Consider the following 15,322-nt stretch of genomic DNA (forward strand, 5'->3'; position numbering starts at 1 on the left):
AAATTCGACACTGAATTAATTCGGTCCACATTATTTCGAACTTCTGTAAATAAATGACGTATGGAGTATCTTATTTTGATATTTTCTTTACTTTTAAAAATTCCACTATAGAAACCAGTTTTGATTGATTGAGAAAATTGAAATATTTAATTTCTTTTACTTAGTCTGATAATAAAGAATAAGATCTAGTAAATAAACAAGAGGCCCAGGGGCCACATCGCTCACCTGAGCAATTGGCTAGGAAAAAGCAGATATCAGATCAGAACTGAAAGTTTACTGAAGGGGGGGGGGGCTTGAATTTTAACACCCAGGGGGTCATGATTTGAACAAACTTGAATCTACACTACCTGAGGATGTTTCCCTAATTTTCCCTATTATCACTATAAGCATGGCTTCGAAGTACTTGAAAAGAAGATTTTAAAAGGTTTCCCTATATATTCCTATGTAAAACTTTTATTAGCCATTTTGGCTCCACCCTACCCCTAGGGGTCATGATTTGAACAAATTTGAATCTACACTACCTGAGGATGCTTGCACATGATCGAGTTTTATCTTTCCTGGCCCAGTGGTTCTTGAGAAGAAGATTTTTAAAGAATTTTCCTATATATTTCTATGTAAAACTTTGATCGGCCATTTTGGCCCCACCCTATCCCCTGGGGTCATGATTTGAACAAACTTGAATCTACACTACCTGAGGATGCTTGCACATGAGTTTCATCTTTCCTGGCCCAGTGGTTCTTGAGAAGATCGAATTAAGATTTTTTTAAAAATGCCATTAATTTTTCTCTAATTCATAATTATCTCCCCTTGGAAAAGGGCGTGGCCCTTCATTTGAACAAACTTGAATCCCCTTTACCCAAGGATACTTTGTAGCAAGTTCGGTTGAAATTGGCCCAGTGGTTCTTGAGAAGATGAAAATGTGAAAAGTTTACAACAACGACGACGATGACAACGACAACGACAGACAACAGACAAATTTTGATTAGAAAAGCTCACTTGAGCCTTTGGCTCAGGAGAGCTAAAAATACCACAGATTTAATATATATTCCTTTTACATGTTTAACGATGCTTTAATTATAACTTAAGCTTGGTCAGATCAGATGTTTCGGAGGCATAATCTCTGTAGTAGCTGCAGCCTTATGTTTTTTTTTAGCACTTTTGGGGAAGTTTTCTCAATTTTCCAGCATCAAGGTCAGCTTTAACTACTTTTCACTCCCGAATTCTAGGCACACTATATATTTATAACTAATCTGTATATTTTATCCATCTCCCAATCCTTTATAGTCGTCTCTACAAGTGATAAACTCACTTGATTAAAATTATTCATTAGATTGCCGAAAACTCACTTCAAGCGAGTTCATTTGCCTGTAGAGACAATTATAAAAGGTTGAAAGGTGGATAAAATATACATATTTATGGTGTCCAGATAGGGCCATTTGCGTTAGCGCGACATCGCGTTCAGATAAACAAGACATCGCGCTAACACACAACACGCCGTCGCGCTAACGCAACTTTGCACAACACGCCGTCGCACTAACGCAACTTTGTACAATGCGCCGTTGCGCTAACACACAACACGCCGTTGCGCTAACACAACTTTGCACAACACGCTGTCGCGTTAACACAACTTTGCACAACACGCCGTCGCGCTAACACAACTTTGCACAACACGCCATCGCGCTAACGCAACTTTGGGATTAATTATATTGCTTGCTACTGAGCCTCCCATTACATCTTTCATATTGTGACCATCAGTGTGTACCACCTCTGATTGCAGGATAAGTGATTTTAGGCTTTGAGGAAGGCTAGCTGTTGTTTTAGAAAAAGCAAGTGGGATAATGAAGTCCTTCTGTTATGGAGGAAATTCATTTTCTCTTTATATCAATTATTTTCCACATTTGATATACATCCCATGGAAGGTCTCTTACACTAACTACAGGGGACTCAAGGGTGAAATGAAATAGGAAGATTTACCGGGTATATGGTACTAGTATATATAATTTGATTAATTTCCCATTACCTCTACCAATGGCAAATGGCAGATAGAGAGAGAGAGAGAGAGAGAGAGAGAGAGAGAGAGAGAGAGAGAGAGAGAGAGAGAGAGAGAGAGAGAGAGAATTTTATGACACACATGGGACCAAAAATGTCAAGTTTTATAATAATAACAGTCAGGCATTCACTTACATGCACTGTTTGAGAAATGATTTGAAAAACTTGATGTGCAATTTATCATTTATTAAAAACAAGAAAAGTAAAGGAAAAAAAACCAATGTATATATGGCAGACTTAATAAAACCACTAAATAACCCATTACTCATTTGTTTACAGTTGTTCACACAAGTAATTTGCTTGTCTGACAAACGACTTGATAACAGCCAATACTCCCTTGGTTTATTTGACTAGTCCTCACTACCTGTGAGTAATTTACTGGAGCCCAGCCCTGTAACTCCCGGATAATTTGACTGGTGTACATTTTATTTCTTCCTATTTATTTTACTATAAGTCCTCGTCCCTCTTTGATTTCTTAACGATGGGTTTGTCCTCACTATCAGATCCCAGGGAATCCCCTACACTGGCTCCCCGCCCTGCTTGGTCTTCTGTTGCCAATTCACTAGGAATCCTTGTTGGGCTCTTTCTCTTCCTGCAATTTAAAATATCATAATTTGATATTGAATGTTAACAACAGAAAAGGATGATAGTTATGCATACTACTTCCAGGTTTACACGGAATAGTTAGACATACTGTAGATCACTTAATTTTCGCGACACCTTATTTTCGCGAGATAGTCATTGACTCTTGATTAGTGAGACAAAATTTTCACGAATTGTGGTTATTGCTCTAAAAAATCTTAAGGAATATTATTATACGCGAGAATTAAATTTTCGCGAGCACACCGTCTCGCGTAATTACGCGAAAATAAAGTTCTCGCGAATAAAAAGTGATTTACAGTACACAATTATATGAGGATGACTTACCTTCTTGATTTCCAATCCTTTGAAGATTGTGATGTATGCTGTCCACTTGTCATCATAGACACACCTGGAGAAGGAGAATGTTGCCCTCCTTTAATCAATAAAAGATGAGGAACATGTGGACCATTCTGTGTGCCTTTTGACAATGGAATACTAGGGGCGGGAAATCCCTTTACAGGGGAAGTCTGTCCTTGTAAAACTGAAACACATGACATAGATGTCTCTCTGTCCACGTATTTCTGCAGGTGTATGTTGTCTCCTTGTAACACACCTGACACATTTCAAGTTCTCCAATGTCTTCTGCAGCCATCTCATTCGTTTCCTATAAAAATCAGATGAGTCACATGTGTTTCTAACTTTCTATAAATACACTGATGAATTCTAAGACTTGTTTGAATGTCACAAGTAAGTGACCTTTGACCTAAGATAGGAAACGGGCATAATTACTAGTACCATCTAGTGTCTCAAGTTCACAGAAATTTTAGATGTGTTTTTTCTATGCATGTAATGCTCCTGACACAGCTTGTGATGTATGTTGTCCTTGTATAATAACCTTTCTACCTGATACTTGGTGTTTGTTGTCCTGTAAAATGACATTTATAAAAATTTGTGTGTGTGTGTGTGTGTGCGTGACTTATAATAATCAATTTGTCAGATGGACACAAAAGAAACCTTTCTTCCCATCTACCTTGAACTAGAGGCCCAGGGGCCACATCACTCACCTTGCAACTGACTGGGTAAAAGCAAAAATCAGTTCCATCTTGAAAAGTTTAAATATAAAAGTGATTTCAAAGGGGTATTATATTATCCTTCAAAAAACTTTGATCACCCATTATGGCCCCACCCTTGCTCAAGGGGTAATGATTTGAATAAATTTCAATCTAAACTACCTGCTGAATGCTTTTAATATATAACTATTATATGGCTTTGCTATTCTTGAGAAGATTTTAAAAGATTTTTCCTATGTATTCCTATGTTGAACTTTGATCCCCCATTATGGCCCCACCCTACGCTTAGGTTTCTTGATTTGAACAAAATTGAATCTACATGTACACAATCTGAGGATGCCTCCACATGAGTTTCATCTTTTCTGACTCTGTGGTTCTTCAAAGTAAGATTTTTTAAAAGATGCCTTTCATTTTTTAACGTATTCTTAATTATCTCCCCTTAGAAGAAGGCTTGGCTTTTTGTTTTAAAACACTTGAATTGCCTTAACCCAAGGATACTTTTGTTAAGTTTGGTTGAAATTTGCCCAATGGTTCTTGAGAAGAAGATGAAAATGTGAAAAGTTTACGACGACGACAACAACACTGTCATAGCTGTCGACAGAAAACAGACAATCTTTGATCAGAAAAGCTCACTTATGTGAGCTAAAAATATGGGTTTATGTACATCAAAATAAAAAGAAATTTTTAATGATGGGCTCAATACCTTTTCTTTTTGTTCTCCCTGGAGTTCACCATGTAAATCTGACCCATGTGACGTCTGCTTGCCTCCCCTGATCAGTAAGAACCCTGGGACATGTGATGTATGCTGTCCACTTGTCATCATAGACACACCTGGAGAAGGAAAATGTTGCCCTCCTTTAATCAATAAAAAATGAGGAACATGTGGACCATTCTGTGTGCCTTTTGACAATGGAATACTAGGGGCAGGAAATCCCTTTACAGGGGAAGTCTGTCCTTGTAAAACTGAAACACATGACATAGGTGTTATCTGTCCATGTAATGCAGGTGTATGTTGTCCTTGTAACGCACCTGACACAGATGTATGTTGTAACGCACCTGACACAGATGTATGTTGTCCCTGTGATGAATCTGACACAGATGTATGTTGTCCTTGTGATGAATCTGACACAGATGTATGTTGTCCCTGTGATGAATCTGACACAGATGTATGTTGTCCCTGTGATGAATCTGACACAGATGTATGTTGTCCTTGTAACACTCCTGACACAGATGTATGTTGTCCTTGTAACGCTCCTGACACAGATGTATGTTGTCCTTGTAACGCTCCTGATACAGGTGTTTGTTGTCCTTGTGACAAAGGTGTATTCTGTCCTTGTAAAGCACCTGACACAGGTGTATTCAGTCCTTGAGACACAGGTGTATTCTGTCCTTGAGACACAGGTGTATTTTGTCCTTGTAACAGAGACACACCAGAGCGAGGTGAAGGTTTTTCTCTTAACAAAGAACTCAATGCTTGGACTGTATCATATCCTTTAAGTGATGGAACACTTGGTACAGGTGTACCCTGCTGCCCTTTTTTACTTGGTTCAGGTGTACCCTGCTGCCCTTTTTTTATGAATATCACTGTTGACACAGGTGATGGCTCCTGCCCGTCTTTTATCACTGAAAATGCCGTATTAGGGGAGGAGTTTAATGCAGGTCGACAGGAAACTGGGACCGGATGACCTACTTTTGAAGAGGTTAATACAGGTTGGCAGGAAACTGGGACAGGATGACCTACTTTTGGAGAGGTTAATACAGGTTGGCAGGAAACTCGAGCAGGTTGACCTAATTTTGAAGAGGTTGATACAGATTGGCAGGAAACTGGGGCAGGATGACCTAACTTTGGAGAGGTTGATACAGGTCGGCAGGAAACTGGGGCAGGCTGACCTAATTTTGAAGAAGTTAATACAGGTCGGCAGGAAACTCGAGCAGGCCGACCTAATTTTGAAGAGGTTGATACAGGTTGGCAGGAAACTGGGGCAGGATGACCTACATTTGGCAATACCCTATATCTCTCTAGTGCGGAAGAACTTTGTGTTTCGGATTTAGTGAGTAGGTTTAGTGTTGCTGGTTGGAATGATCCAGCATTCTTGGAACATACAAGAATTGAGTTTGGAGTGGTTCCCTTCTTTATGTACAAGGTACTGCCTTTCTGTTCTGTGTAAAGATTAAGTAAGCCAGTTGGTGGATCTTCTTTTTTCACACCCTGAGCAGAACTAAATCTAAAAGGTGGTGACCTTTGACCTTGATGTGATTGTGTTGTACATGTATTTGTGTTCTGAGTCTGTTTTGTGATCACTGTGTGTTTCAGTGTGGTCAGTAGTGAAGTCTGTGCTGCACTGACACTAGCTGGCTTTGTTTGGAAAGTTTGATTCCCTATCACTTCACCAGTACCCAATGAGTTCTGAAAGTTAGATGATAGACTTTAATAAAAATTGGAAGATGTGAATGAAACTTTCATACCTAGATCACAAATTTGTCACTGATTTAAGGTAAACTTCATATTAAAGAGCTCACATTTGTCACTGTAAAACTCCCAGCTTCTGAATTACTTTCCACCGGTTCTTGTTTGACTTCTGTGGTTATGTGGGAGGAGTCATGTCCTCCAGAGTCCAGTGATTCACTGTGTGTATGAGGTACCCTGCTTTTGGCTTGCTGAGTAGATACAGGATCTAGCGAGATATTATCCAAAAAGTATGGTTCTTCTTTTCCTTCAATTTCCTGAGAAAAAAAAAACTAATCATGAAAAACTGCTTAATAGATTATTTAATAAATACATGCAATATGTTTTTTTTTTCTTTAAATTTATGATGTCCTAGGAAAGTAAGTTCAAAGACAAATAACACTAGGCTCAAACATTGAGAGAAATAAGTCCCAGAGTTAGTGACATTCTATACACTGGCCGGGGATTCTTACTTCTTCAGGGCAGCTGATCCCACCCCTAAAATCCCTGGTTTTAAATCCTTTTGACAGATATGTGTAGTTAATGTAAACCAACTTTTATTTGCGTATGAGAAATATCCACAAGTTTTACGACCTTCTCTACTTTGAGAACATTAATCGCCATGAATCATTTAATTTTCTTTAGTAATTGTAGAGAACAGTTTTTCAGTATCAAAAATTAATTGCCCGTTTTATTTCAATTTGACAATTTGCGAATAAAAGATTACGTGAATTATAGTTGGTTTACAGCAATGTATTTTTGGGTGATTGAATACTACTGTTTATCTTTTCCATTTATTATTCAAATACATAATATCATGAGTACCTCGCAGTTATCTAACTTACTACCGCTCTTTTGCGGGAGAGTCGAGAAAGCTCTAGATGTTGGGGACACATGACATTGTTTACAGTAGTAACAATCAAATGATTCGATCAATTTAATGTCGAAAGTACAATGTATTGCAAAGAATTGGACTCCAAATAGGTGATTGTCAACTAAGGAAAGTTTAGAATATTTTATCAGCTTTAAAATATGACAATTTTCAATGAAAATTTAATGAGAAAAGTCCGCTTAGTTAAAAATATCATTAAAAATATAACATTTTAGGATTAGCTCATCTCAAAAATTAATTAGGCTGGTTCAGCTAATTCTAAGCAAGGTATTCCACCAGGATTTTTTAACTAATATATCCTTATCAACTCTACAATGACCAATCTTGCACTGTATTCAATAGCACATTTGTCCCCACCCAATAGACGTTTCCTACCTCCATCGCGAAAGAGTTCCGCTAAGTTGAGCAATCGCGATATCAAGTATTCTGTGGTATTCTTGTGTTAGAATCGCTAAAATATGAAGCCCTCTCTATTCATGACACATACTGTATACCTCCATCTAGGTTTATAAATATCTTGACACTGACCTCTTCACTTGGAAGGTCAAGGTCACTGTCACCACTCAAGTCCTCATCGACAGAATCATCCACTTCATCAACTGTCAAAAGAAAATAGTTAAGATCATCATCTATTAAAATAAAACAAGAAAATTATCATTGGAATACTTCATAACTGTCAAAAGAAATTTAAGGTCATTATACAAATATATTAAGAATCAACTATACTTCATCAACTTATCAAAAGTCCCAATTGATGGTAGGCATTGGTATGATAATGAAACTAAATCACTCGAGAGCCAAGTAAGGGACCAAATTTCCCTTCAACTAAATTGAATATGGTTCTGCTTTTTCACACAAGTAAATATTTTCATGTCTGATGTGCCATAAGTTAAAAGACAACCCTAAATTATTCCTGACATATGTTTGATGGCGGAGATATGTAGGGCAATCAGATGCATACTTACTAGACAGTGGCATATTGTCCTGATAACAAGTCAAAGAAGAGTTCCCTTCACCATAAGATAATTTTACTTGAATACTAAAATCATACATTATCTATGAAGATAAGTGAATTGGTATGAATTAAACCAAATGTGATGAGAAGTTTTACCTTCTAACTTTAGTGACATTTCTTCTCTCTCTCCAGAGCGTTTTGTTGGAGTCTGACCTGAAATGTTCAAGCATAAACTTATGATTGCTTTAATACAACAGAGTAAAGATACTGATTTTGTTAAGTTTTAATTATATTTTTCTGGCTCAACTGGCTTTGGGAATATTTTTAAAACATTTCATGTTGGCTTAACTTGGATTCAATAAAAAAGAAAATCTACCCAGGGTTGCATTGAGTTTTGTGAACAAACTTTTTGTGGGGATCGGAAGATTTAATTTTTGAATTTTTTAATTTCTAAGAGAAATTTCTTTGAGCTGAAGAGGTTGTTTTGGTCTGTTACAGTAGTTAAATCTTATGGAAAACACTGCTTGCAATTCAAACATGAGGCCTAGGGACCACATTGTTCACCTGAACACTTTGGCAAGGACAAAGCAAAATCAGAGCAGTATTGAAGTTTAAATAAAGTTGAAATTATCTCCCCTTGGAAGAAGGCATAGCCCTTCATTTGAACAAACTTGAATCCACGAAGTTTTGACACTAATTTAGGGAAAGTGAGGGTCAAAGGAAAGGCCAAGGTCAAAAATGTTGATACAGTTTAAAGCTCTCATCAGTAGGTATAAGCATATAAAGTTCAAAAAAATTATAAATAGTTTCTTTAAAACTGACATAAACACCATTTGATAAAAGTGGTCAAGTTCAAATGAGGTAAAAAATGTTGATGTAATTGAATTGCTTACATCAGTATATATCAGCATATTAAGATTGACAGTAATTTAGGAAATTGAGGTCAAGGTCAAAGGAAAGGTCAAGGTCAAAAAAGTTGATGTGAAGTTTGATAACATCATCTTGAATGGTTTCTTTCAAACTGAGCTAAACACTAATTTAGGAAAAGTAAGATCAAGTTCAAAGGAAAGGTCAAGGTAAAAAATATTGATGCAGTTACAGATGCAGTTACATAGCTCTCATCAATATCTATCAGCATGCGAAGTTTCATGAAAATATCTTGGACAGTTTCTTTGAAACATGATAAAAACTATATGCCCAAGCCATATTCATGGCGGGGCATAAAAACTGTTAATTTGATACAGTAACTATATACAGGGTTATTTTCCCCCTTTCACACTTTGCAAACAATTTTGTTCCATTTCAAATTCACCGAGTCGCATTTTGTTTAAAAAATAATACTGTATTCTTTAGAGTTCGCCCAGTTTTATATTCACCCAAATATGGGTAGAACGTAAGGGCGAAAATTAAATGGGGGTGAAAATTTCCGAACAGTAATATAGTAATTACTTACCTAATGTCCTGCAGACAAGATCAGAGTTCTGTAAATCACGTGTTCTACAAGTATACAGAATACACAGTTTATCTGATGTAGGCATGGAATTAACTAGGAGAGCTGTTATCATTTAATTAATAAATACAGTGACACAGTGTTAAAAAGGTGAACATTATCCTTTTTGAATGTAAGAGTTACATGTAGTCAATATTTAACTTTAACAATAGACAGGGTCATTGTATAGGGCTGTATCAATATATCGATATATCGATACATATCGATATTCAAGAATTTTATTTAAGCCTGTACCGCTAACTGAGTAATTGTGGACCACTAATCTACCTACCCCTATACCACTAACTGAGTGACTGTTGACCACTAATCTACCTACCCCTATACCACTAACTGAGTGACTGTGGACCACTAATCTACCTACCCGTGTACCACTAACTGAGTGACTGTGGACCACTAATCTACCTACTCCTGTATACCACTAACTGAGTGACTGTGGACCACTAATCTACCTACCCCTATACCACTAACTGAGTGACTGTTGACCACTAACCTACCTACCCCTGTAACACTAACTGAGTGATTGTGGACCACTAATCTACCTACTCCTGTACCACTAACTGAGTGATTGTGGACCACTAATCTACCTAACCCTGTACCACTAACTGAGTGACTGTGGACCATTAATCTACCTACTCCTGTACCACTAACTGAGTGACTGTTGACCACTAATCTACCTAACCCTGTACCACTAACTGAGTGACTGTTGACCACTAATCTACCTATTCCTGTACCACTAACTGAGTGACTGTTGACCACTAATCTACCTACTCCTGTACCACTAACTGAGTGACTGTACCACTAACTGAGTGACTGTACCACTAACTGAGTGACTGTACCACTAACTGAGTGACTGTACCACTAACTGAGTGACTGTACCACTAACTGAGTGACTGACTGTACCACTAACTAGTGAGTGACCACTAACTGTACCACTAACTGAGTGACTGTACCACTAACTGAGTGACTGTTGACCACTAATCTACCTAACTCCTGTACCACTAACTGAGTGACTGTGTGACCACTAATCTACCTACTCCTGTACCACTAACTGAGTGACTGTTGACCACTAATCTACCTAACCCTGTACCACTAACTGAGTGACTGTTGACCACTAATCTACCTAACCCTGTACCACTAACTGAGTGACTGTTGACCACTAATCTACCTACTCCTGTACCACTAACTGAGTGACTGTGGACCACTAATCTACCTACTCCTGTACCACTAACTGAGTGACTGTGGACCACTAATCTACCTACTCCTGTACCACTAACTGAGTGACTGTGGACCACTAATCTACCTACTCCTGTAACACTAACTGAGTGACTGTGGACCACTAATCTACCTACTCCTGTACCACTAACTGAGTGACTGTGGACCACTAATCTACCTACTCCTGTACCACTAACTGAGTGATTGTGGACCACTAATCTACCTACTCCTGTACCACTAACTGAGTGACTGTGGACCACTAATCTACCTACTCCTGTACCACTAACTGAGTGATTGTGGACCACTAATCTACCTACTCCTGTACCACTAACTGAGTGACTGTTGACCACTAATCTACCTACTCCTGTACCACTAACTGAGTGACTGTTGACCACTAAACTACCTACCCCTGTACCACTAACTGAGTGACTGTTGACCACTAATCTACCTACTCCTGTACCACTAACTGAGTGACTGTGGACCACTAATCTACCTACCCCTGTACCACTAACTGAGTGACTGTGGACCACTAATCTACCTACTCCTGTACCACTAACTGAGTGACTGTGGACCACTAATCTACCTACTCCTGTAACACTAACTGAGTGACTGTGGACCACTAATCTACCTACTCCTGTACCACTAACTGAGTGACTGTGGACCACTAATCTACCTACTCCTGTACCACTAACTGAGTGATTGTGGACCACTAATCTACCTACTCCTGTACCACTAACTGAGTGACTGTGGACCACTAATCTACCTACTCCTGTACCACTAACTGAGTGACTGTGGACCACTAATCTACCTACTCCTGTACCACTAACTGAGTGATTGTTGACCACTAATCTACCTACTCCTGTACCACTAACTGAGTGACTGTTGATCACTAATCTACCTACCCCTATACCACTAACTGAGTGATTGTTGACCACTAATCTACCTACCCCTATACCACTAACTGAGTGATTGTTGACCACTAATCTACCTACTCCTGTACCACTAACTGAGTGACTGTGGACCACTAATCTACCTACCCCTGTACCACTAACTGAGTGACTGTGGACCACTAACCTACCTACCCCTGTACCACTAACTGAGTGATTGTGGACCACTAATCTACCTACCCCTGTACCACTAACTGAGTGATTGTGGACCACTAATCTACCTAACCCTGTACCACTAACTGAGTGACTGTGGACCACTAATCTACCTACTCCTGTACCACTAACTGAGTGATTGTGGACCACTAATCTACCTACTCCTGTACCACTAACTGAGTGATTGTGGACCACTAATCTACCTAACCCTGTACCACTAACTGAGTGACTGTTGACCACTAATCTACCTACCCTGTACCACTAACTGAGTGACTGTTGACCACTAATCTACCTACTCCTGTACCACTAACTGAGTGACTGTTGACCACTAATCTACCTACTCCTGTACCACTAACTGAGTGACTGTACCACTAACTGAGTGACTGTACCACTAACTGAGTGACTGTACCACTAACTGAGTGACTGTACCACTAACTGAGTGACTGTACCACTAACTGAGTGACTGTACCACTAACTGAGTGACTGTACCACTAACTGAGTGACTGTTGACCACTAATCTACCTAACCCTGTACCACTAACTGAGTGACTGTAGACCACTAATCTACCTACTCCTGTACCACTAACTGAGTGACTGTTGACCACTAATCTACCTAACCCTGTACCACTAACTGAGTGACTGTTGACCACTAATCTACCTAACCCTGTACCACTAACTGAGTGACTGTTGACCACTAATCTACCTACTCCTGTACCACTAACTGAGTGACTGTGGACCACTAATCTACCTACCCCTGTACCACTAACTGAGTGACTGTGGACCACTAATCTACCTACTCCTGTACCACTAACTGAGTGACTGTGGACCACTAATCTACCTACTCCTGTACCACTAACTGAGTGACTGTGGACCACTAATCTACCTACTCCTGTACCACTAACTGAGTGACTGTGGACCACTAATCTACCTACTCCTGTACCACTAACTGAGTGATTGTGGACCACTAATCTACCTACTCCTGTACCACTAACTGAGTGACTGTGGACCACTAATCTACCTACTCCTGTACCACTAACTGAGTGATTGTGGACCACTAATCTACCTACTCCTGTACCACTAACTGAGTGACTGTTGACCACTAATCTACCTACTCCTGTACCACTAACTGAGTCCTGTACCACTAACTGAGTGACTGTTGACCACTAATCTACCTACTCCTGTACCACTAACTGAGTGACTGTGGACCACTAATCTACCTACCCCTGTACCACTAACTGAGTGACTGTGGACCACTAATCTACCTACTCCTGTACCACTAACTGAGTGACTGTGGACCACTAATCTACCTACTCCTATACCACTAACTGAGTGACTGTGGACCACTAATCTACCTACTCCTGTACCACTAACTGAGTGACTGTGGACCACTAATCTACCTACTCCTGTACCACTAACTGAGTGATTGTGGACCACTAATCTACCTACTCCTGTACCACTAACTGAGTGACTGTGGACCACTAATCTACCTACCCGTGTACCACTAACTGAGTGATTGTGGACCACTAACCTACCTACTCCTGTACCACTAACTGAGTGACTGTTGACCACTAATCTACCCACCCCTGTACCACTAACTGAGTGATTGTGGACCACTAATCTACCTACTCCTGTACCACTAACTGAGTGATTGTGGACCACTAATCTACCCACCCCTGTACCACTAACTGAGTGATTGTGGACCACTAATCTACCTACTCCTGTACCACTAACTGAGTGATTGTTGACCACTAATCTACCTACCCCTATACCACTAACTGAGTGACTGTGGACCACTAATCTACCTACTCCTGTACCACTAACTGAGTGACTGTTGAACACTAACCTACCTACCTCTGTACCACTAACTGAGTGATTGTGGACCACTAATCTACCTACTCCTGTACCACTAACTGAGTGATTGTTGACCACTAATCTACCTACTCCTGTACCACTAACTGAGTGATTGTTGACCACTAATCTACCTACTCCTGTACCACTAACTGAGTGACTGTTGACCACTAATCTACCTACCACTGTACCACTAACTGAGTGATTGTTGACCACTTTTCTACCTACCTCTCCAGAGGACAGACGCCCTTGCTCATACAATACACTTCATGCACCTCAATCAGATGACTGGCTAGCTCACTGTCATGACAGAAGTCAAATCGTCCAATCAGCTGCTTCCAGGCGATGGCTGCTTCTCCAATCAAAATATTTCTATACTCATTCAGGATAGGGGTACGTGTCTTGTTATCACAATCTGCACAAGAGTTTTGGTGACTCAGATCAGATATTACTGTTGATATCACATTAGTAGTCTCTGGTTGATCATCCAGCCTTGTTAAATTTGATTGGTGGTCCAGTCTTGTTAAATTTGATTGGTGGTCCAGTCTTATTGAATGTGATTGGTGGTCTAGTCTTGTTAAATTTGATTGGTGGTCCAGTCTTGTTAATTCTGATTGATACTCTAGTTCTGTTAAATCGGTGGCTCTTATGCTACTGTTGCTGTATTTCTTACTAAGCTTGGCTTCCTCGCTTAGATTAAACATAAGTGCAGACAGTGTGTTTTTTCCAAGCGGCGCATTTTCGTACCATACCGCATCAGACTGGTAGTACGTCCTCTTTGGTCGCTGCCAGAAACACGGGTTCATCGGGTTCAGTTTCCTCAAATATTTCTTAAAAGATCTAACAGGACACGTGGGGTCCCCTGAAAAAAAGGGAACACATCACGTTACTAAAAATAAAATTCAAACACTGGACAGTCCGACACATGGCCTGTAAAAACAGGGAACATATTATGGTGTTACTAAAAATAGAACTCAAGCAATGGACACATGGAATCTCCTGTAAAAAAGGGAATACATCGTGTTACTAAAAATAGAATTCAAACAAATTGAATGGACATTTTGGATCTCATGTTAAAAAAGAAGGAACACATCATTGTGTTACTAAAACAGAATTCAACCATTTTTAAATTACCGTATAATCCCTATTAACCGCCCCAGGCGCTTAGAAAATTGCAGAAAGGGGGCGGTTATTTTGGTGTTCTCTTTATGATACTTAATGTCATATTTTAATTTCAAAAAATCGTTTGAAAATAAAAATAAATACAAGAAACAACTAAGATAATGTCTAACTTTACTTAAAGTAAAGATAATCCACCCAAAAATGCTAAATTGTTCATTTTCTACTGAGAAATTGGATGAAGACAAATTTCATTTTCACTTTCTTCATTTTTTTGATACGATTCTAGCTGATTTTAATCACTTACAGGGGCGGCTGGCCCGGGCCCTTATTTCCTGACAATTGAAAAAGACCTAAGGGGGCGCTTATAGGGGTAGGGGCGGTTAATAGGGATTATATGGTACCTTTTGTTCCTTATTTGAGATTGCCACACTGATACCCCGTAAAGGATCAAAAGGCCAAAAATGTCGTATTTTCATGGTTTCTTTGTTTGCTTACACATTTGAGCGGGTTTTTCTAGGGACCGTTAAAGTATGGAAG

At 39.3% G+C, this 15,322-nt stretch overlaps 1 protein-coding gene across 1 annotated transcript in view; it reads right to left on the minus strand.

The window, feature by feature from the left end:
* Positions 1 to 3,145: 3,145 nt before the first annotated feature.
* Positions 3,146 to 15,322, minus strand: part of LOC134283226 (uncharacterized) — a 15,286-nt gene continuing 3,109 nt past the window's right edge. The window contains exons 2-8 of the mRNA XM_062765674.1: positions 13,892 to 14,525; positions 9,448 to 9,491; positions 8,151 to 8,207; positions 7,568 to 7,638; positions 6,222 to 6,425; positions 4,405 to 6,108; positions 3,146 to 3,295 (exon numbers count right to left, since the gene is read on the minus strand). Coding sequence (XP_062621658.1) covers positions 3,146 to 3,295; positions 4,405 to 6,108; positions 6,222 to 6,425; positions 7,568 to 7,638; positions 8,151 to 8,207; positions 9,448 to 9,491; positions 13,892 to 14,525 — 2,864 coding nt within the window. The remainder of the gene's footprint in view (positions 3,296 to 4,404; positions 6,109 to 6,221; positions 6,426 to 7,567; positions 7,639 to 8,150; positions 8,208 to 9,447; positions 9,492 to 13,891; positions 14,526 to 15,322) is intronic.

This window comes from Saccostrea cucullata, unplaced genomic scaffold (assembly GCF_032062105.1).
Source record: "Saccostrea cucullata isolate Sc308-1 unplaced genomic scaffold, CSIRO_AGI_Scuc_v1 ctg870, whole genome shotgun sequence".
Taxonomy (NCBI): Eukaryota; Metazoa; Mollusca; class Bivalvia; order Ostreida; family Ostreidae; genus Saccostrea; species Saccostrea cuccullata.